The sequence below is a fragment of the Apteryx rowi genome, unplaced genomic scaffold, assembly GCF_003343035.1.
Source record: "Apteryx rowi isolate R43461 unplaced genomic scaffold, aptRow1 scaffold_15, whole genome shotgun sequence".
Lineage (NCBI taxonomy): Eukaryota > Metazoa > Chordata > Aves > Apterygiformes > Apterygidae > Apteryx > Apteryx rowi.
In genome coordinates, this window is record NW_020447752.1 from 388,241 (window position 1) to 411,260 (window position 23,020).

Below are 23,020 nucleotides of genomic sequence, written 5' to 3' on the forward strand. Positions count from 1 at the left end.
ACCTTGTTTATTTCAAATTGTAACAGAGTCTGAAAGATCCTTTAACAGCTATAATATTTTTTTAAATTGTGTCTAAATATATGAGCCTATGTTGTCGCTGAATGTTGCAAGAAAACAAAGTAAACTGTGAATAAAAGGAAGTTTCCTGACTCTCATAGGAGAAACTGAGCAGCAGCTTCTGTTGAAGTACTTTGCGGCTTAATAGCTAGTGTAGGAATAGATATGGTTTTAGATTAGATCTTTGTGCAATTTTATGTTAAATTGGAAGAACGAACACTATAAATCTGAGCTAAATTTGAGCTACTCAAAAAATATGAGACAATGTATTGCTCCTGTAAATGCAATTGGATAAAAAGTGTTGCAAGAGAACCATTTAAACTTATAAGACTTTCAGACTGTTCAAGACAATGGCATCTCTGGTGTTCTTTTTATTCACAGAAGTGTTTTGTATTCACCACCAACAAATTCTGAAATAGTATTTTTGAATTTTGGTTTGTGTAGCTTGAAACTCACGAAATCACTTACGATATAAATTGGATTTGAGATACTATATAGAAATGTGTTATGCCTACCCAGATATTTTAATATACTGAAAATATTTTCTTTCATGAGGGTAAATCATAATGAAAAGCACTGCAATAATGTGATATTTGGCTTTACCTCCTACTTAAATTTATTTTCAAATAATTTTTAACAGCTTTTTATAATTCCACATTTTCTGCAAAAACAGAGCAGTCTGTTGGAAGTGAATATCTGTTGAACTACCACTATTGTAAAATGTTTGGAAATCTAAGAGTAATCACAGCAGTTCTAATTAGAAATCCAGGAACTAAAAAGGAAGTGGGCTTTCTCAGTGGTGACACRAGCATGGGGTTATGACTGGATTTTTGCATGGAATTAGACCTTCTCATGTCCATTTATTTTATACTTTATGCAGCTTCAGAATGCAAGTATTCTCAATTCCCTTTATGAAAATAAAGTTCACTGTTTGCCATCTGTTTTCCATTTAAGCAAGGAGTTCTGCATAAAGTATTGTGATTAGTCTTTTGCTTTTGGAGGACCTGTTGGTAATACTTCTTTTTTTCTTTATATTTAGGCTGCTAAAATGGCAGAAGATGCTTTTCAGATTGTGGAGCAGGTGACCAAAGAGAAGGATGCCCTTCACAAAGAAAAGATTGAAACTTTGGCCTCTTTGGAGAACTCTAGACAGACAAATGAGAAGCTGCAGAATGAAGTAATCACATTTAAATGCTTTTATATGATAAATTTTACCTACCTTATAAGCAACTTTGATCTTTCTTGCAGTGTCTCTGCAATTTATATGAAATCTGTGTTACAGGCTTTGGTTATTTTCTGATATGAAACAATGCAACAAAGTTCTTATGTTACATAGCAAGAAATAGCACAGTAACAGCTCGTTAGTTTAAGCAAATCTTGGCAAATTTGGCAAGATGAGGAGTCTGGGTTGTACACTGAAATAGGTAAGGGCATGACAATTTGTCAGGTAATATGTGATCTTCTGTGCGTCTTTGTTTATTCCTGTAGAATTTAGTCATATATTGAGTTATGCATACTTTGACTTCAAAATCAAATTGAAATTGTATGTGAGATGATATTTGAATCCCATTTTTCTGAGGGTGCGTGACTTAAGGAAAAACTAAAGCGCAAACTTAGCTTTTCACYAGGCAATCCAGAACCCTTTGAAAGACTGATAACAGCACAGGAGAAAGCATTGTATTAAAGAGAATGGAGAAAAGGAAACCGTYGGGGATTAGGCGAGAGTGGACTCTGTCACTTTTCTACCACAAAACTCAATCTGACTGATTTGTGAAATCCTACTAGATAAGTGTATATTTATGGAAGATCTGTGTACTTTATATAGCCATGTGAACAGTGTGCTTTTGTAGTTTGTATGTGGTTTCAAATATTCTACAGCATAGAAGGTCATGTCCCTTAAATCCTGATGCAGCAACCTAAGAAAGTATCTTAGATGTAATAGGAGTTCTGGATGTTCCAGTAGCTTATGCAGATCACAGATTTAGGAGCCATAGGTTCAACTTCTGTCTTCATCAAATTTTTTTGTATGGCTTTGGGTAAGCTGCTGATGTGTGACCACTCTGTGCTCCAATTCCCTGGTTGTATTGGAGTGCAAGTTGCACTCCAATAAAAAGTGCTGCAGAGCTCTAAATAATAATACCCCTGCTCCACAAAAGTTATCACTCCAGTTCTAGCCTATAATGGTCTCCTTGCTGTGTACACCATAACCTTGACACATGCTGTAGTGTTTTCATTTCTCCTTTGAAACTTATTTTTCCCCTCTTTTCTATTCATCAGAATTGTGCTTTGACAAGGTAAGAGTTCCTCTGAGCTGGATGCTACACAAATGCATACATGGCATGACTGTCCCAACGAGTAYAGCAATTCTGCCTCGGGGACCCATTCTTCGGTCCATCCTCTCCCACTGCTTTGTGATGCTTCAGGGTTAGGGGGGGAAAAGTGTCCTCACTGGTCTCTTTCCCACTCTTTGGCCCCAGAGTATGTGGTCTAACATTGAATTGGTAGCTTTTCTGCAGATCCTAAGCACTCTGTGGCCTCTTTTTGATGGCTCTTTAATCTTTTGCAGCCCCCGTAGTAATGGGTAGTGAACAGCTTGGCTAACATAAATGCCACAGCTTGTGCTGAAACACTAGTGATTTCCAAGGAGAGCTGATGGCTCGAGAATTAAAAGCGATGATGTTAGTAATAGTAGCAGTTCACTTTCTGGATTTTAAAAAAAAAAAAAAGGCCTGTAAATGAGAGTAGCTGAAGATAATCTGTTATGTAAGATAATGTGTCACTGAATGTAAGCAAATGAGATTCACAAGCTCATGGTATTTAAATGTTAGATACAAGCACAGTAGATAGAAAATACACAACAATTTGTCTCATGCAACAAGATTTCCCCAAGGAATGGATTTCCTGTTGTTGCAAGTGCAACATTCAGCCTACTGTTTCTCAGAAGTTAAGGTATAGTAAAGCAGAGCTTTTTATCAGTTACCTTAAAAGAATAAAGATCGGGGGAATAGCTGATCTCTGGTCTTAGCCAGAAGTGTTAAACTATTTTTTAAAAAAAAGAAAAGCATTGAGTTGCATAGCATTTAAAATGGAGTTGCTTTGATTACCTATTATTTCAATATCTATATATCAAATTACTGTAAGCAGGTTTTAAATGGACTTTTAATTCTTCAGGCTGCTGGACTTTAAAACAGAAAAGCTCATTACATTCTTTTATAACTGTTTCGACTTTATTATTATGATTATTTTAGTTCCATAAGTGATTTTTGTGACCGTTTTTACCACGTTTCTTGTAATGAGAAGCATTCATCTAACAAATAGCAGATTTATTTTAAGTGGTAAAGATGAAAAAGTTCAACAGCTCAACTCAGGCCTCCATTTTTCTGAATACCTTTTCCAAGTGCTACACCTGAGAATTATACAGTTTCATTACTGTAACGAGTTCTTTTCTTCCCTCTTTAAGTTGGACATGCTCAAACAAAACAACTTGAAAAATGAAGAGGAACTTAATAAATCAAAAGAGCTTCTAAATCTAGAGAACAAGAAAATGGAAGAATTTAGAAAAGAATTGTAAGTATTTCAATGTTTAACCTGTTAAACCCTTGCCTTGCAATTATATTTACCTTGCATTTAAAAAGTTTTTCAGTACATCTTCAGTATCCTTATAAACAAGTATTAGGTCAAAATTAAATACCAGTTTGACATACATAAAATTTGAAATCAGAACATTGCTCCTGAATTGCTGGAGGTTATTGAAGTAAGTGCTTCACTTCTGTGATCATTGTTTGAAATAATTTATTGTTTGTTGGATGAAGTATATAGTTCTGCCACCTGAGGGCACCAGATTATTTTAAAAGCTTTGTTACAAAGGATTCCTGTTTGGATTTAATTACAAGTGCACTTGCAGTGTTAAGTGGTTTTGTTTGTATAAAATATGGTTCTACTTTTATTTTTCATTGTTTGCTTTATCCAGTTTATTCCAGCTGCCATACTGTGCATATATCTTCTAACTGGTACCATACAAACTCTGTATATAGCATGTAAAACTAAAGTTAATTGCGTATCGGTAAAGCTGTGTCCATCTCAAGACAATATGTCCTTTTCAAATGTGTTAACATTGCAAAATATCACTAAAGGTCTACTAAAATCTGAAATATATTTTGCAAACATTAACTGACCACATTTCATCATGTGACCATAATTCGTTGTGTGACCTTGAGAGGGAGTCTATAATTAGAAAGATGCTACGAAAGGGTGTGAGGCAGGTTGGTCTGTCGTCTGGGCTTGCGGTTGTTCTGAGTTAGCGGTGTTAATGTAGTCATTTGTTCTCACAGGAAATGAATACAATAAGTTCTCAAAATATATTAAAAAGGTGGGGGGAAGCAGCAGCTGAATTTCGTGACCTGACTTAAAATCTTAGATTCATGTTTCTGTTGCTGTTTTACTGCTAACTTGGGAGTTAGCTGCTCTGAATTAAAGATGATTTTATTCTAACTTTTGCTTTTCATTGTAGACATTCTTGGTAATGTCAAGTCCCCTTGCTGCAATTCAGCCTATGCATTTTATCCTTTAAATAAATAATGAGCTCTTAACTGATAGCATACAGTCTGAAATTGAGATTTGCAGCAGGAACAAACTACCACAAAATAGCAAATTATTGTGCATTGGCTCTTTCATAGTCATAACTGTCCGTGTGCACATTCTTACTCAGCGGCACCATGTGATAAACATAAATTAATTTTAGATAACTTCTTTCATTTGAGAAACTACCTCTTGTATACTACAAGCCAGTAATGTGTAACACTGTATACAACAAATTAACTGCAAAGCATCTAATGGGAATTAATTGTTACCCTATGGAATCTTATTGTATCAAAGCTTTTGGTGTATCACCATGAATAAAAGTGCAGCCTGGTTATATCTGCCCTGCAGTGGCAGCTACATATCCCCCAGCTTTCAGAGATGTGATACATGAAATAACAACTCTTTGTTCCCATCACATTCTGTAAAGAATTTGGTGACTAATGGAAGCAAGAGCTGGAATCTGGATTTGAACTGAAAACTAAGAGTAGCTTTGACTATATTATTATTATTATTAATTTTTTTTACTTCCATAAGTGATTTTGTTGATAGTTTTTATCACCGGTCTGAGATGAAGGCAGGCCACAGAGGAAAGGAAAACGCAGAATTAATGCTAAGTTTCTATATAACTGACAGGTTTTTCTGCTTGCTTTTGAAAAAAGCTGAATGTCTATATAGAGAGAAACCTCCTTTACAAACAACAAGATTTAATTCCATGAGCAATTACTACCTGCCTCAATGCTTGTGGGAAATGCCAAAGCAAAATAATTATTTCCAGACTATTTGCTCTAATGCTAGGACAGCAGGGGGCTAGCAGAATCTGGTTTCATGGGAAGACAAAATATATTAGACTGTAATTTGTCAGGCAGAAATTATTTATAGAAATTACTTCCTTGTAACYGTCAGCACTGAAAGGTTTTCTCATGATCTTGATCAATTTGTGATTTTTTTTTTTTTYCCTTAAGGCAAATCTTAGTCATAGACAATTGCTGAATGTGGTCTCTAATCGTCAGCGGTATGAGACACTGGATATGTGGAAGCTTGTCTAGTTCATTCTTAATTGATCTTTGCTGTCTTAATTATTCTATATTGTCTTTTTTTTTTTTTTTTTAGTAAGGAATTAGATTGATAATAGACATTTCTTGATCAGCAGAAATTTGGGCAGTGASAACACCTTTGAGAGGTGGGTTGATGGAGGCCTTTGTGAAGGGGAGCAGAGGGGCGACCTTGCCCGCAGGGAGCTTTGCCTCGAGGCAGGGACACGCTGCTGCTTTGCAGCAGTGGCTCTGGGAGGTGGGAAGATATTACAGTGGAAGTGGTGTGTTCGTAAAAGAGCTTACCAGCTCGCCGTGTAAAACTAGGCTTAGGTAGTGACACTAGCTGGGTGTTGCCTATTCATTTAGCTTTGCATACTGAAAAGTGCTCTTGCAGCTGTCAGTTTAAAATTCCTTGGTACTAAAAAATGGCAGAGAAGTGTTTCATGCAAATTGACCATAGTATTATGTGTGTGTTCTTTTTTTTTGCTTCTCTTTTTTTATAATGCCCTAAATCCATACTTTAATGCTAAAAGCAAAAAGGAGAGAGCTGATAAGTACTGCAGTTCAGCAAATAATTGTGGTTGAAAGTAAGTATATTCCTGCATCAGCAAGTAGAGTCATACYGAGATAATTTATTTCAATATTCATTGATGTGAAGCTGCCTGTTTAATCCAGTCAGACTGGTTCTTATYGATCTAAAATGAAAAACTCCACTGGAAATTCGTCAGGGTGGAACCTGAAAACTRATGAATTGATATAGCTGGAGCTCAGAGATGGAGGGGATAGTTGGAAAACCTGGGTTAGTCGTGTTACATTCGAAAGACTGAAAGTACATCAGGCTTCCCTTTGCTTACATGTGCCAAATGATCAATAGACCAGTGTTTTTATTTTTTGAAGTGTCGAGTAAGTTTATGGCTTATGGATTCTTCTGCCTTCCAAGGTCATGAAAATATTTTTAATATTCCAGTCAGGAGTTAACTCTGTGTAATATTGGCACATAGGAGTACTGAGTTTCCTTTTATGAAAACAAAACACAGTCATAAAAATTACTGTTTAATGAAACAGTGTGCCTTTTTAATTTTTTTATAACATTTGACCTTGTCTTTCAGGAACTTGTCTCAGTGATTTGTGTCGCAAGCATGAAAAATTTTATTTTCAAAAATGCATTGAAAATAAACTTACTTTAAGGAAACCAAACTTATTAGTAGCAACTGAAGCTAATGAAACCAGCAAATCCATCTTTATTTTTCAGTTTTTGTTTTGTCTGGTTTTTTGGTTTTGTAGCTGTTAAAATGAGAATAGATTAGATAGTTTCTGTTTTGCCCCATGTGATCTTGCCCATTCTTGTATGTTTGGGTGTCAGACCTCACAGGGAGTGTTTAAATAAGTGGGATCACAAGTTCTTTTTAGACAATTCTCATGTTTTAGCTTTGGCTACAAACTACTCAGATAYGTTCGTTTACGAGAAAGTCTGGGCTCTCAAGTTCACCGACGGTCTTCTCTAACTGTGCCCTGTCTGAGTGTATTGGTAAATCCAAGGATCTGTTGATCATTAGAAACAGGCAGAACAAACAGCRTGAGCTCGCACTGCGTTTCTGCGAGCATCCAGCGCCTCTAAAGGAACAGGAAGCAATCGTGCTTTGTGCTGCTGCTGCTGCTTGTCAGGGTGACACCTCAGCGTGCATCGGAGGTATAGCTTGTCGCCTGTATTATAGATCCCATTAGACACGTGACCTAGATGTATTTTTCCAAGCTGTGAAGCCGATTCTCTCCCCCAGTTTTTTCTTGCCTCCCTCGTTCCTATGGTAACCATGCACTCTCTGTCCTCGCAGCGAAGCGCTGAAGCTGGCAGCTGCTCAGAAGTCCCAGCAGCTTGCAGCTTTGCAAGAGGAGAACGTGAAACTTGCCGAGGAGCTGGGCAGGAGCAGGGACGAAGTCACAAGTCATCAGAAGGTAGAGTGGCTAGAACATTTCCTGATCTATGGCTAGAGGTTGTTGCAGTCTGACTGGCTTAAAGCAGTGTACGTGCTGTTTCCACTGAGGTCTGGGTGACGTTGCACTGTGTGTTTGTGATTTAAAGACGAGTTGTTCTGAGAATGTTTTAAAATAAATTTGGAAACCACCTGCATTGGGAGGTTAGAACTGCAGGCTAACAGAAGGTTACGTAACCCGTAAAGGATACTTAGGAGGCTTGGAAGGAAGCATGAATTTATTGTGCTTTAACCAAATGTATTAAAAGACACTTGCTATTTCTGTCAGGAGCAATTTTGTTACACAACTATGGAAATCTTGATCTACCCTGTGCTAAGGGAAGCTAGCTATTTAACTCTCCTTATTCCTACCTCCCGTTCCCCACTAAAAAAGAGTATTTAGGATGTCTTTCAGAACCCTATTTAAAACTACTTGGGCTCTCTCTGTAAGAAGTGCTATGCGCATGCATGCTTGCTCAAACTTCATACTGTACATGAACACTGTTGCAGCCACTTGGTGAGTACTGGAGGACTGGAATTGATGTTAGATTTTTTTCTCGGAGTAGTTTACAGCAAGGAAAGATTTTCATTATTTTTATTTTATTTTTTCATCACTGCATTTGCACGTTATGGGAATCTTAAATTACGCATTTACAGGTATACAGCTTGTAACACTGGTACTTGCCAAAAAATGATAGACTTACAGCTGTTAAATGTGGTAATGTGGTGGGTTTATTTTTCTTTCTCTTTTGGAACGTTTTGGTGACAGCCATGCCATGAATGCATCTTTAGAAGACCTAGTTCAAAAGCAAGAGCGTATAAGACCTATGTACTGTCTTTCTCAGATAGCACTTGTGCAGTAGAGGGTATGCCTGTTTCCAGTGACAGCTGAACAGATCCTTTTCATTCTGCCACGGAGCCTGGTGTTTTTAGAGCCAAGAGGCTGACTTTTCTCCAAGGGACCTGTTTTGAAATGTTGAGGATGGGTAACTACAGAATCTGTCCTGTTTCTAAACCATTTTGGCTGCTGACAGGAGTAATACATGAGCTTCTTCATCCTGAAGAACCTTTGGAGATGATTAACAAGAGTCCCAGACGTGTGGGCTCAGCCACTGACTCATGCCGCATCTGAGTAGTGATGTGATAAGAGAACGCTGTCATCCTGAACAGCCAGTGGGAGCTCTGCTCCCCCCTCCCACATATTTTCTTAAATTATTTCAGAACCTTTGAGGGTAACCTGTCAGATTCAGAAAAGGTTGTAACTTGAGAAGGATTCAGCAACATCGGGCGAATCTTTCTGCTTGTCTTATGTAGCCAGAGGTGGCAGTCAGACCACCCTTCAGCCCGCAAGGCATAGGCTGGCAGTGGTCACTTCAGCCTTGATGACTGTGTCCAGCCTAGCTGTGGATCTGTCAGCAGAGGTCCTCTCCTATTCCTGGGACAGAGAGCTGTAATCCGTGAAGCACAAAGAATAGTCAGTCATCTTGGAAACTGGAGTAGTCTCAGTCTGCTTGCACCATGGCCTTTTCTGCCTGTGAGTAGAAGGCTCCAAGATCTAGTGTTTGGGAGGTCTGCTGGAGCTTGGAGAAATGGTCTGATTGCCTTCTTTAGCCATTTGTGTTGCATTTTAATTCTTTTCTGTGAGGAAGACTTAGTCTAAATCTGTTATGCTGTTATGTTTCTTAAATACATTTTTTTTGCCACAGTGCATTTAGGTCTAATGAACTGCATGGCCTTTTAAAAGACTGGAGAGAGGCCTTCAGTATTCCAGGGAATTCTATCATGGCAAAAGGAACAAAGGTGAAATGGTGTCATATAAAACGCAGGTATTCCTCCAGGTGTCCCATAACTAATGAATGCAGCTCTTCTCAGTTCAGTGTTGTTCAGCTTACATTGGTGAAATGTGCTGCATATTTGTTCTGGACTGTCATGTATTTCCTGGTTGCTTGGGAGTGAAAGCAGATGTTCTCCTAAAAAGCATTCCCTGTCTCATCTGGAGTGCGTAAGATACTAACCCTTCTTTTTAGTCTGATAGAAAGCTCCTATTACCTTGAGGAATAGCGCTCTTTTCATCTCTCTTTAGATCTTACCTAACCTAAACTTACAGTCCAATCGTTCTACCTTTGATTCTGCCAGGTTCTCTTAATGAAATGGTTGCGAAACTAGCTTGCCTTGAGGAATCTAGCTTTGATAGGGCTATCTTAGGCTAATGCAATCTCACTAATTCCCCTGCCACCTTCACTTTGCTGTCATTTGGGTGAACGTACAGCGTATTTGGGCACTAAATTACAGCATGCTTCTGGATTTCACAGTTGAAGCTGTCTAGGGCGAGAGAGGAAGAAATGTTACTGTGAAGAATTGCTCAATTTGGTTTTAGAGATCAAGTGTCCATCCTAACAATGAAGAGGTTTAACATGGAGCAGAATCGCTTGTGGAGCTGCATTTTATGCAGTGGATATTGAAAAAGCGGGCAGCAGGGAGGAAAGCACAAGAATGTAGCAATATTTCGGTCTGTGCAAGTTTCGTGGCATGTGCCTATTAAAATGCAGTAAGAAAGGTAGCAAGCATATGTTTTAAGTATTTTGAGCAGTTGCTATGGTAACTATATAAATTCTAGCAAGTATGTTAGTCAATTGGGTTAGTGAATCTGTGGCTGCATGTGACACACTTTGCAAAATTAATGAATACTGTTTCATGAATGATTTATCCTGACATCTAAAGGTTAAAGTGTATTATAGTAAAGATGCTGAGGGGGTTTTATCTATATTGATTCATAAATAATTAGCTGTTTGTAATTAGTTACAGACTCCCAGTCAGATAGATATTCAGTTTGGGGAACTCTCTGGCTTCAAATTATCTGTTGTGATATTTGGGGGAGCCCCAGACCTCCCCAGACCTTTTAATTTCATTGGAAAAACTGTAGAAAAGAGAGTGAGCAGATTGCTGGAGAAACGTGGATGAGAAGAGGGAGCCTTTCTCCCCTTCTGCYGCAAAGCTGCTCCAAGGCTTGATCCACGGCTGGCCGCAGCTGCAGCAGCGGTTTAGAAGCTGCACGACTCCCTTAGCATCTTGTTCTCCTTTTGCTTTTCTCTCTCAAATCCGCTCCTAGCTTGGCCTGTTGGAGCGTTGCTCAGCTGGCTCCTCCCAGCCAGCCGGGTTACTAACAGGGATGGGAGGTGCAAGGCTAATGCTCGCAGTCTTAGGGCATTCTACAAATGTTGAAGGATTTCTGAGGTAAACAAGTTCAGAAACAGTTTCTCTGCTCACGGTGTTTTCCTGAAAGAAGCTGACATGAAAGAAAAGTGTTTCTGGGTTGGGGAAAGGAGCATCTTGGAGCATTGTGGACCATGGCCTCTGGGGAGCAAAGGGTGAAGAGCGTCAGTATGAGGTTTTCCAGCTGCAGGTGGCAGTCAGAGCATAAACCCCCAAAAGTTAAGCTATCTCGGGGAAATGAAGCAATTTGTTTTGTGGACTGTGGCTCGTTGGTGCCAGGTTAAAGGTGCGCTGTATGGCCATAGGGGAACGCAAATGCTGATAGAGGAGAACTAGTCCAAAAAACCCAGCTGGAAAACCGTGATGCGYGAGAGATTGGAATATGGGTGTGAGGGAGGAGAGGGGGCAGCTAAGCCGTAGCCTTCAGTGAGCTCGGACTCTGGAGAGGTGGCCGAATGGGGTACATCCACAGAACTTCCTTGTGTGAATCACGATAAAACAGAACATTTCTGGGATTTACAGATGAAACATTTCTCAGAATTTTCCCATGCTTTTTTCCTCTCTTCTTTGTCAGCAGGCTGTATAGATATAGGGAGTTCAGAATGATCATATAGGCTGCCAGTGTGTAGGAAGCAGACAAAAATCCTCAAAACCAGGGGGTGTATTTTGTGCTGCCAGTGAAATTGCTATTTTTGACTTGCCTGCAGGGAAACTTTGGCCATACCCCCATGCTACTAAGCTGCTCAGCAGCCTTACACAGCTCATCCTTGTGGTCAGTTGCCGTTTGAGAGACATTTTGATTTCTTTGGGACCTTTTAATATAGCTTCTCTACACTCTTATGGTATCTGTTAATCATACAAGTAAAGTTGTCTGACTAAGACCTAGCAAAACGATACCGTTAATCCTAAACCTGGAAGGCTTACTCCATGTCAGTACATGAAAGGAGAAGGTAAGTTGTCATAAAATATGGAGGAGACGATTATCTAGGTGAGCTGCATTAGCCTGGAATTGGAGGCTGGCAGAGAGCTTCCTTCTCGTTGGAACGTGCTTTCCTCTGCTCTGTACAGAGGATTATATACTCTCTATGCCTGTCTGTGCCGAACTGGAATGTCTGCAGTGTGTTAGAAGTATTTATTCAGCAATAGACTTTCCTGTTGCTCCCAGGACACTGAGGCTTCCTTTTTAAATCCCCATATTTGTGGATGGACATTGAAAGCTTGTGAAATCTAAACAGAGATTGTGTTCAAGGCACATGTGGCTGTTAGTATAAGCAATTTTTTGGGGCAGTAATTACTGACACCGGCCATTTAGTAATTATTAAGAAAGGAAAAAGGATGAAATGGGGAACAAAAATTCATTGGCTTGAAAGATATTTAGGCTCTCAGTTATTCCAGTATATCTGCTGTGGTGGGGTCTTTTGTCTGTCTGTGGGTTTTCTTGTTTTTCTTCTGTTTTTGTTTTTTAACCCATGTGCTCTTGTCAATTTAGACCCCAAGAACCTGCAGAAACAACATTTTCAGTTGAAGGTTTTACTAGCTAATATTCCTGGTCGCTGAACAATTTGTGTTTGTCTGTGTGTTGTCCCAGGAGAAAATTTGATTACTTTGACAGAAGAATTTTATGCTTCATAACCTCTTCCAAGTTTGTTTTATGATGATAATGGTGCTATGATGTGTTAAACTAAGCAAACAATTCTTAATGTATTCACCCTCTTCTCTCTTTTYGTATTTGTGTTTTAGCTGGAAGAGGAGAGATCAGTACTCAATAACCAGTTATTAGAGATGAAAAAGAGGTAAGTTCTTCTGATGTGCATTTAACTACAGATTCCTACAGAAAACGTGAGAAAACATAATATGAAAACAGTACTAAGAAAAGTTCTTTGATATTTAAAAGTCCTGAGGTTGTTGCGCAGATTGGCTTATAGATGGCATTCTCTACACTTTCTTTACTAAAAGTGAGATGAAAATGTATCCGTATTAATATAGGAACATGCTAAGAAGTGGTATTTACCCTTTCCTCTTATTTAGTTATGCACCTCTTGCATTATGCTAGTTCCTCTTCGTTTTCAGTAACCAGCTTAGTGTTTGGGTTTAGTCTGCTCTGGAGTATTGGATTGCCCATCAGTGTGAGAAACATGCACACATCCCTCACCAGTTAAGTTCTTACAGAATAATGGAACATTTTAGTGGTGCTAAGGATTGTTATTAAAAAAGGATGGAACCCCCCCCACCCCCAGCTTTGATTTCAGCTTTGAATTTATTGTTTTTATAGTTTCGAGATATTCATTGTAACAGTAGTTATTGTGGTTCATTCAGCACTGTTTTTAAATACCAGGAGATTTGTCCTGGGTGACTGGGGCATCCCTTTGTAAACTCCACTATTCGATAAATGGTCCCAATTACAAAATGTGCTGTCTTTCTGTTGTATATAGGGAGAGCTAATTGGCTAAGTGCCACAGTACGCTTAGAAAAATGTAGATTTTCTGAAAGAATTTATATAAATTATTTGAAAAAGATGCAGCTCTCCATGACACCACGTTTGTTCCAGGAGAAACAAAGAAACAAAACCCTGTTTATAATTTCCTGTATCAGTAATGATAGGGCAGAGAACAGTGAATGGCACCTTGGTATTCATGCACATCCTTAGCTATTCAGCACTTTATTCCCTAATAATTTGATATTTGGGGGTGGGTCCCATTGCTAAATATCACACTTTTTTAAAGATCAGTGTGCACATGGGGTATTACACAAGCTAAAGCTTCCTCGGAGAACATAACAGTTTGATTAGTTTCCATAATTAGAAGCAAAATAAATAGTTGAAAGTCCAATTTTAACCAACCTTTTGAACTGGATCACTCAGTCTTTAGTTGCAAGGTGGTATGTGTTTTTGTTTGTTTGTTTTTTAAGAAGAGATGAAAAAGATAGATGAAGAGTCTTAAGCTCATGTAAATTATCATAGACCTTTTGACATGTACAGAAATTAATAAATTTACACCAGCTGAGGGTTATCTCCAGAACAGCTGAAGTGAAGGAAGGGAGGGGAAAGGAGGATGATGTTAGTGCTGCTGACAGCTTTGCAGCTGTTTATAGCCATTATTTAACATGTTTAAAAATATTCTAAATGGCTGTGAGAGTTATTTTAAATAGTATAACTCCTGGCAGTTACTTTTACCTTGAGGGAAGGATGGAGGGAATGGGGCCGCAAGACTGCCTTAATATTTTCTAGCAGTTCCATTTTCTGATATATATTTTAAATTCAAACTCTGCAGTAAGTTATAAAAAGCAAAGTGTGTGGCTCTGATTTTTCTTCTCCTGAGTTTGATTTTTTTGTATCTGCACTGGACGTATCGAGTTGTTAATTTTATGTATGTTTTACCCTGTGTGAGCTGCCTGAAATAAACCTAGATAATTGTGTTACTGTTAAAGTGAATCTTAATGTTACTTTCTGGGTTGTCAGATCCATTTGTCTTTGCTCACCTCCAGTCAGTTACACTGAGATGCCCAAGTTTGCTCTGACTGGGTTAATGACATGTTTCTCAACAGTGTTGGATAAACTCCAATAGAAAGGGTAAAACGAGTAGCAGGAACAGTCAGCTTCATTGAAACACACTGCAGGTGTCAAAATATGCATATAACGCATGACACATTACTGCTAACAAAGAAGTTAGGCTGAATAAAGAGCTAAATAAATAAATAAATAAATAAAATATATATTCCAGAATTGCACTGAAGCTGATGTTGAGTTGTGTCGTCTTTGTTTGTTTCAGTATCTCAGACTTTTAAGACAAGAAACATCTTTTTTTCAGTTAGGTCAAATCTCTAGCAGCAGTTTTCCCATCTCCTTCCACCCACAGAAATTGTCTTCCTTTATTTTAGCAGACTTTTTCTATGAAATAGTCCAGCTAGGAATGATGAGCATTTAATATTTATGAATCTAAGGGGATTCTATGTTACTTCAGCTCATTAGATTCATTGTGGGTTGCTAACTGTCTTACTGTCTTTGAGCTTGCGCTACTTATCGATACTCATTTCATTCCTCTCTCTTCCCTTTCCTGCCCTTGCTTCCTTTGCTATATCTGTGTGTCTTTAATGGTAAGACTCAAGAAAGTCTATCCACGTTACAATAAATAATTTTTTTTTTAAGTAAAGTTGTTGTACATATTTTGGCTGCCTTTGTCCCTCGGTGTCTTGCTTTTGTTTTGTAAAATATTCAGCAATATATATTATATATATATATAAAAAAATATAATCTATATTTTTTTACTAAGACAAGAAAGCCCCTTGGTGCAAATTTCGTTCTTCCTTACAGAATTTTGCATTTCTATTCCACGTTTCTAACATGTGGTTCTTGTTATCTTGCATTTTTAAAGCTTGCCCAGTAACACTTTAAGGTATTTGCTTCATTCTTAGAATTTCTTATTTTTGTGGTAAGGGAAGAATCTGGGTAACTTTAAGGCTAAAAAACGCACTTTCCCATGACTTCCATACACTGCTCAAAATCTGGTTTAACCTCCTCATGAAAGTAGAATTTTTAAATGGCATGTGAAATGATAAAGTAGTTTTTTAGTAATTTTTTTTTATTCCTTCAGATAAGCACATGTTTTGGGCATGAATTGGCAGGGGAAGGGTTTAAGTTCACTCTACCAATTTTATTCTGGTAAAATAAATGTTTTCCACAAGATTTGTTTCTTGAAAGTAATCAATATTTAGTTATTTCACATTCAACATATGCTCCTGAAATTTACTGCCCCTCTTATGAATCATATTATAAATTGAAGCTGAGAGCATCAGTGGGGTAAATTCTCTGCTGATGTTGGAAGTGAGCTGTGATCCAGGCTCAAGTGGAAGGTATTAAAGTGACATATACCTGCTATATTTGTAGGCTTTCCAGTTTACAGCTCCRGTTTGAGGCACTCTGAAATGCATAAAGTTTGAAGTCTTGTTCCTGTAGAGAAYGTCCTGTAAAAGAAAAAAATGCTACAAAACAGGGACCTTCCCCCCCCCCTTTTGTTTTCTCTCCTCTTTCTTATCTTGTTTCTCTCTCCTTGTGTTACAGTATTCTAGACTCCTATATTGCATTTGTAAATTTATATGTATACGCTCTCAAATTGTTTTGCCTTTTTCAACCACTTAAATGCTTGTGCCTCCCTTTTACCAAGGCCAATAAATGGCAAGCTAACCATTTATGTGCAAAAAAACGTGTCTGGTCTTGACCTCTAAGATGAGGATCTGACCAAAAAGTGGAAACATTGGCTTAATAACAACCTCCTGAGCATGAGACAAGTCGCTGGGGTCCCACCTGCCCTTCTACAGCTGCATGAAGAGCAGAGAAACCTGGGCGAACTCTCAGGTACGGGAGAGCTTGTGAGCAGCAACTTCCAGATGTACTTTAATGCTTCTCCAGTCTTCAAAGCACGCAGTGGAGTTGCAGCTCTGTGGACTGCAAAGGGCAGCTGTGCTCCTCAGCAGCCGCCTTCCCCGGCATCTGATACACTGGAGAGACGTTTCTTTCCCACACTTGTTTTCTCTTGCACTGCTCCGAGCTCTTGACCCAATTCAGCAAAGCATTTAAAAATATGGGTTAGGCTAGAACATGTAAATATTCCTGCTGAAGAAAACTGAGATTGCTCTCATGCTTTCAGTGCTCTGTGGAATCAGGATTGGCAAAGGATAATGAGGAGGTCGATTAAATGTTGTTGCCCTTTTTGTTAACAGGAGTATAAGCTTGTATTTGAAGGCAAGATTGTGCAGTCTGCAGTTCGTTGTGTTTCTGTTTATATTAATTCTCTCATTGTAAAAATATACCAAAACCAAAACCAACCTTTTGATTCTTGTGTGGTGGCCACACCAGCGTTTCTAAACCCCAGATTCTCCACTTGCTGCTTCCATTCCTGAGTATAATCTTAACAATGAAAGAATTACATTAATTGTGCTCTCATTGTTGAGTTTCCTATTTATCTTAAGTCACTGAGATTACTGTATTTCATGGTCTGGGTATCGTGGCTCTCACTAACTGTAGATACCATGGTTATGAAAACGTTTCAGTTTGGGCCTATCAGCTATCCCCTACCCACTGCACACTGTCACACGAGGACATGTTCCACTCTTAATCTCTTGAACAGTCCTAAGAGATTGTAGTTTTGTTTAGTTACTTGGATGAAATCATTATGCCATTTGGTCTCTTGGAAGTATTGGCTACTTCACGCTTCGTATTTTGTCCTGGACGTACATCTGGTAGGTTAGTTCATCATCAGCCTCCTCAAAACTAGTAAGAAGAAAGAGCAGCTAACTTCTGGGGTAATGAGCCTGGTTTTCTAAACTGAGATGCATGAAACTGCATAGAAAACAGGCTTCATCTTCAGAAGCTTAGTTGCTCTCTAGATAAATAAACGAACAAAAAAGAAACAGAAACCTTTCAGCTCGTAAGGAACTTCTGTACCAGTAGCCCTCGTAGGCATCAGGGCACAGTTACTCCCGGGTGTGTGTTGTGACCTGTCGGGAAGACTTGCTAGTGTTAGTGTGAGAATGCCGTAGCCTTCAGTTCAGCGATGCCCTGCCAGCTGCTGCCCAGCGAAGGGGCCAGATCCTGCCCATGCTTGAGCCCTGCTAGTGCAGTCGGCTGACATCTAGACTGCTGAGAGCCCTTGTGCCTGTCACTGCCTTAAACAGTGGTGCTGAGGCTGTTCCAGTCTGGGCTTAACTGTGAATGTGGTGCCGACACACGGGTGCGGTTTCACATCGCCTGTTAACTCTTTGGATTACTTTTGAAATCTTTAGATCATGAAGACAAAAAGCATCAAATGTTTTTTGGATATTCTAGTGCTGGGTATGTTGTAGCTATGACGCTCTAAGGACACCAGCAGTAATTCTAGGTGGAAGTCATAGCTCTTATTGGATCAACTGAAAAAGTTGGGAAAATGGACAAAATTGTTTGTACACAGGGAGAGTTTGTGCATGGTTTGGAGGATTTCTTTTTAAAGCTGCCTTTCTTGAAGGAAAACAAATTCCAAATAGTTTTCTGCTGAAACAGTAGCTGTTAAAGGCCCAGAAGTTCTCAAAGTACGCATCTCTGGCAATCACGATGTTATTGAAATTAGTGAGGACCAGCTGATATTTCCAGCATCATCAATGCTTTGCATGACAACTTGTATAATGAGCTTTGCATGTACGTTTTGTTGCTTGTTAATAATTTTCAAGAAGTAACAAAACTCTGAAGTTAGGTTTTGTGGAACATTCTGTGAGAAATGTTTGTTTATCCTATATCTCCCCAGTCTATTAACTTGTTTGTTTAAATTCAAATGGATACGATGATATGCAGATTCTGGCATGTACTACGTAGGTAAACTTTTTGCTTTGTTTCCACAGTTGTAAAATCTGAAGTGTTTATACATATATAAAATCTCAGTCACGTGCAGAATTGAAATTTGTTTTTAAGAGCCACTTTTTACAGTAGTTTAATATTTGAAATTAAATTAAACTTCTTTAGGCAACAACAGTAAACTTTTCCTTAGGTGATTTCTGGTTGTATTTGATTTTCTTTTAGAGAATCAACATTAAAAAAAGAAATTGATGAAGAGAGAGCATCTTTACAAAAATCCATCAGTGTTACTAGTGCCTTGATCACACAGAAGGATGAAGAACTGGAGAAGCTCAGAAACGAGGTACAATTTTGAAGATGCGGTGGTCAGGCTGCTAGATGCTCTGCTTTTGTAAGCCTGTTGTTTTAGGAAGTGTCTGACTTGGTGTGATTGCTGCTGAAGAGTTGGCTAATTCTCTTTTTACTTGAGCATAGTTAAACCTTAGAATTAAATCCTGAGATATCTGTGCCTAGTTCAGGTGACTGCTGACCTATTTTGGGTGGCTGTTTAGCCCTTACTGCTAAGAATGTTCCGCTGGTGTTTTGACTTCGCTCTGGACGGCCTAAACGTTCTCTCATAATTCTTGCAGATCACAGTGCTCCGTGGAGAAAATGCTTCTGCAAAAACCTTGCAGTCAGTAGTTAAGTCACTGGAGTCTGATAAGTTGAAGCTTGAGGAAAAGGTGAAGAACTTGGAGCAAAAACTCAAGGAAAACAAGAAACAGCCTTTAACTGTAACTAGCTCCTCAGGTAAGAGAGCGCTGTTTCCTCTCTCTGTGCTTTCAGCTTTAATCGTCTTGTATATTTTCACGTCTTTCGTGTCAACTGTAAACCAAATAGTTAAAAGGAAGCCTAACTGATGTAACTTCTGATAAATATGGCTTTCCTCTTGTAGATCCCCTGCAAGATTTGAATGAAGGGAATCTGACTAACTGTAAAACATGAAAGCTACTGACATTACCAGTTCACCTCATTTATACTAGGTGCGGGGGCAATTTGACCTGAAATGAAACATGCATAAACCCTTCCAAAATGTTATCCCTTCCATGGTGTAGATTTTCTGTTCAAGAGGCTTCCTTAGATCGATTTTGGATTTTCGTCTTGTAGTTGCAAAGTAACTTGCAGACATCACAACAAAATCACCTACCTGACCACAGGACTGGGAATCCAACATTTTAGACGCTCATTCATTCCTTACGCTGAGCTTCATAAGCTCTGTACTACTACAGTCTCGTCTTTGCAACAGAAAGGAGAGTTTCCCTGCAGATTTGTGAACTACAGATATACATAAATTTCTGTATTTAAATAAATAATGTGCAGTATTGAATAAGCTTCTGTAATGCACTGGTCAAAAAAAAAATGTCCAGAAAAGCTCACACTATTTCTGTCTCTGACTAAGCCATTGTATGCTTCATAATTTAGGTTACTGGTTATTTATTATCTTCCTTTTTTATATTATTATTTTAAGGTGACACTGCCACTAATCTACTTCAAGATGAAGGTGCAAAGGAGAGTCAGGTATTTGGTCTGAAATATCAGCATATTAGAACAGCAATGTGTCTTTAGCAAGCAGAGTGAAATATTTTTTCAAAGACGGTTCCTATCAAATTTTATACATCAGGATTATAATGGGCTGATTTTCTTTCCCCTTCTGTTCCTGAGGGGGAATATTAATGTCAGGAAACATTAAGGATTAAGTGATGAGCCATACTGGAGAAATAGTTTAGGCTATAGGGGTGTGAGGAAGCAAGCAGGAAAGCAGGATGCTTTAGCCAGAGTGGCAAGTTTTGATCCACAGCCCCTTGGCGAGGTGCAGCCCAGCAGAGCTCGCTCGTAGGGCTCCGCAGGTTTGTCCTTTCCAAAGGCTTCACGGACACGGAGGAGGAGCGAGCTGCGGCCTGTGGAAATGTGGTGCTTGCCATCTTGGAGAAAGGGGCTATCCAAGTGCTGGTGCCAGTTCCAAGCTTCTGCAGTTGAAAACATTTATCTTTGCTATTTTTAACTGCAGAACTTGCTCAGAATTTGAGTTGGCAGCAATGGGGTAAGGAATTTGCTTAGTTAGAATATACTTGGTAACATATTTAGGAGAAACATCTATGAAAGAGTATGATTATCATGAAGAACATGTAAAGTGCTGCTGAGCAACAGGCTGCCTGTGACAACGAATGCCTAGGAARCAAGGTTATAATAACAGCACTTGCTGCTTATTAAAAGTTCTTGTTAGATCACTGATGTCAGTTACTTGGATAAAAGTGTTCTTCCTAGTAACATAGTCTATGCAGAGATCAGAAGTAGTATAACTAACATACTAACCACCTTTTTGTTTTCTTTTTTTGTTTTGTTTTTTTCCTCCTCCTTGCATCCCTTGCATTCATCTGCTGCTGGCAACGCTTTCTTCCAATCAGCACATGGTTTGTTCTGCTTCTCAGCTTCTTTTGTTTTTATTTGCTATGTTAATTTCCTGTGCGCTACTTGACCACTTGCCTTTCAGCCTTGGGACAACTTGTGCAATGCTTGTGCAGTGCTGCCCTGCTGATCTCTGTGCCTCTGTCTGTGGCTCAAACTTGCTTTGGGAGACGTGTTTGGAGAGAATGTGCGCGCTGCACTGTCCCACTGCCCCCTCCAGGATAGCCCCAAGTAATATCCCTGGTGTAGCCGCTAGAACGGCAGGTTCAAAGAAACACAGACGCTGTTCCGATTGGGATTATACAGCTTGCTTTTATGTTTATAATGCAGCATTAAAAAAAAGAAATTGATCTATCGGTGGTGGGTGGAGACCCAGCGACGCCTGGCAGGCATGTTGGCCATTGGGTGGAACTAGTTAGCTCCCTGGACAGAAATTGTATGGAGGGTCTCAAAGGTTCTTTGGGAAATTCTTCATCATTCCTGCCCCCCATTCTCTCGGTCTCCCCACATCCTCTCTGTAATACCACGTTCTAATGGTCAGAATTAATGTGGATATGTACATGTCATTTTGAGGGGCATTTCTTTGCTTGTTTTCTCTGGAAGTGCAGTCCTAAACCTGCTGACTGTCCTTGTTCTTGAACGTCGTAGATTGACTTCCTCAATTCAGTGATAGTCGATCTGCAAAGGAAGAATGAAGAACTGAAGCTGAAGGTGCAGACAATGTGTGAAGCAGCCCTCAATGGCAATGAAGAGGAGCTAATTAATTATGACAGGTATAAATCTTAAAGGAAAACTCACTTGGTTTGTGTTTCAGAAGCTGTTGCTAGCAGTCAGTTCTGTCACCTGCAGTTGTGAAGGACAGACGTTAACTTTCTTGTGAATTTAGGGTGATTGAATCCAGCCTTCCGTTAGGTCCATTACTACTGTGAATCTGGTGGTGAAAAAACTCTGCATTTCTGTGATAAACACTGGTGTATCTTCTCATGTTTGCTGTCAGTCTTGGTTCCCCTTTCCAGACTCAGTAAAAGTCTTTGCTTTTAAGAGGCTAGTAGCTGCTTTGGGATGTGGGGATCCAGTTCAGTGAAAAACAACTCAAGCCTACTTGAAATATTCTAACTTTAGATCTCTTCTATAAAAAACATTTTTACCAGTTTACTTTTGCTTTTAATAATATTTATATCTGTGGATACGTTTACACAAAAAGAGGCAGTTTGTTTAGTAAATGCCACAGCATGGGGGAATCTGGGGTACTGCAGGAGGTGTCAGAAGATTTTCAGAAGCGTATTTGTAATTTCTCATCGTTATTGTTGACCACTGTGGTGTTTTCTTGGTTTTAATAATTATGAGATAGCTGATTGTGCGAGGCAGGGGAGTAGGCCAGTATCCTGCATGACTTGTGCTGCTACTGATCTTGCAGTGAGGAAGAAAGCCAATCCAAGAAGAAGCCTCGCCTCTTCTGYGATATCTGCGATTGCTTCGATCTTCATGACACTGAAGACTGTCCGACCCAGGCACAGATGTCTGATGACCCTCCCCATTCAACCCACCATGGCAGCAGGAAAGAAGAGCGCCCCTATTGCGATATTTGTGAGGTGTTCGGGCACTGGACAACCAATTGCAATGATGACGAGACCTTCTGATGCAATTCAAGGCCAGGAGAACGAACTGTTTGTACGCACTAACTGGACGATTTATACCACCAGCATTTGTGTGTGCAGATGTCAGGAAAAGGGACAGTGTTTCTTGACCCTTCGCTCCCGTTCTCYTCACCCTTCCACTCCAGAATCGATAAATATTTTGCTCTTCCACTAATAAATACCTTATTCCCCTTTAATAAACTTAAGTGAAATATAAATAAATGGTTTAACAAATGATTTTATGCTGTTTCTTCCCAGCTTTTGGGTTTGTATGATCTCTAACAAGATCTGCCCCCCTACCCTTGCATCTATTGATGGGAAAACATGTATAGAAGAGTGCTGCAGTTATGTTAAAGCTTATTTAAATACCTTAAAGTTATGCTGTTAATTTTCATATTTGCACTAAACCATTAAGGCTGCATTTGTACATGTAGATTTTTATGCTTTTTTGACACTGGAATGGGTTGAGAAATAATTCATCTTTATTTTCATTTACTCATTAACTATTTTATTGCGCTTTGGTCAATGAACGTGAGCTCAGTGCACTACCCCGATGGCCGTAGTGCCTTGTTTTCAGTTTGACTACAGTGTGAAATGCAAAAAATCATGAAGCAGGTAAGAAGACGTAAGCTACTGTGGGGACTTCTGTGGAAACCGTGTATGCCGTGCACAGCCCAAGCGGTGTGTGACAAACCCCTTTTTGCTTTTTTTTTTTTCCAGCTTCTCTATAGTGTGCGCGTGCGAGTTGTGCGTGTGTGTGTGTGT

At 39.2% G+C, this 23,020-nt stretch overlaps 1 protein-coding gene across 5 annotated transcripts in view; it reads left to right on the plus strand.

Annotated features, from left to right (window-relative positions):
- Window positions 1-23,015, plus strand: part of CLIP1 (CAP-Gly domain containing linker protein 1) — an 84,647-nt gene extending 61,632 nt beyond the window's left edge. For 3 of the 5 annotated variants that reach the window (XM_026058709.1, XM_026058712.1, XM_026058711.1), the window contains 10 exons: window positions 1,097-1,234; window positions 3,518-3,624; window positions 7,505-7,625; window positions 12,596-12,648; window positions 18,399-18,516; window positions 18,803-18,962; window positions 19,681-19,730; window positions 20,618-20,623; window positions 21,267-21,391; window positions 22,036-23,015. In XM_026058709.1, coding sequence (XP_025914494.1) covers window positions 1,097-1,234; window positions 3,518-3,624; window positions 7,505-7,625; window positions 12,596-12,648; window positions 18,399-18,516; window positions 18,803-18,962; window positions 19,681-19,730; window positions 20,618-20,623; window positions 21,267-21,391; window positions 22,036-22,258 — 1,101 coding nt within the window. In that variant the 3' untranslated portion in view covers window positions 22,259-23,015. The remainder of the gene's footprint in view (window positions 1-1,096; window positions 1,235-3,517; window positions 3,625-7,504; window positions 7,626-12,595; window positions 12,649-18,398; window positions 18,517-18,802; window positions 18,963-19,680; window positions 19,731-20,617; window positions 20,624-21,266; window positions 21,392-22,035) is intronic. The other 2 variants (XM_026058710.1, XM_026058713.1) reach the window with 1 other exon arrangement.
- Window positions 23,016-23,020: the final 5 nt, after the last annotated feature.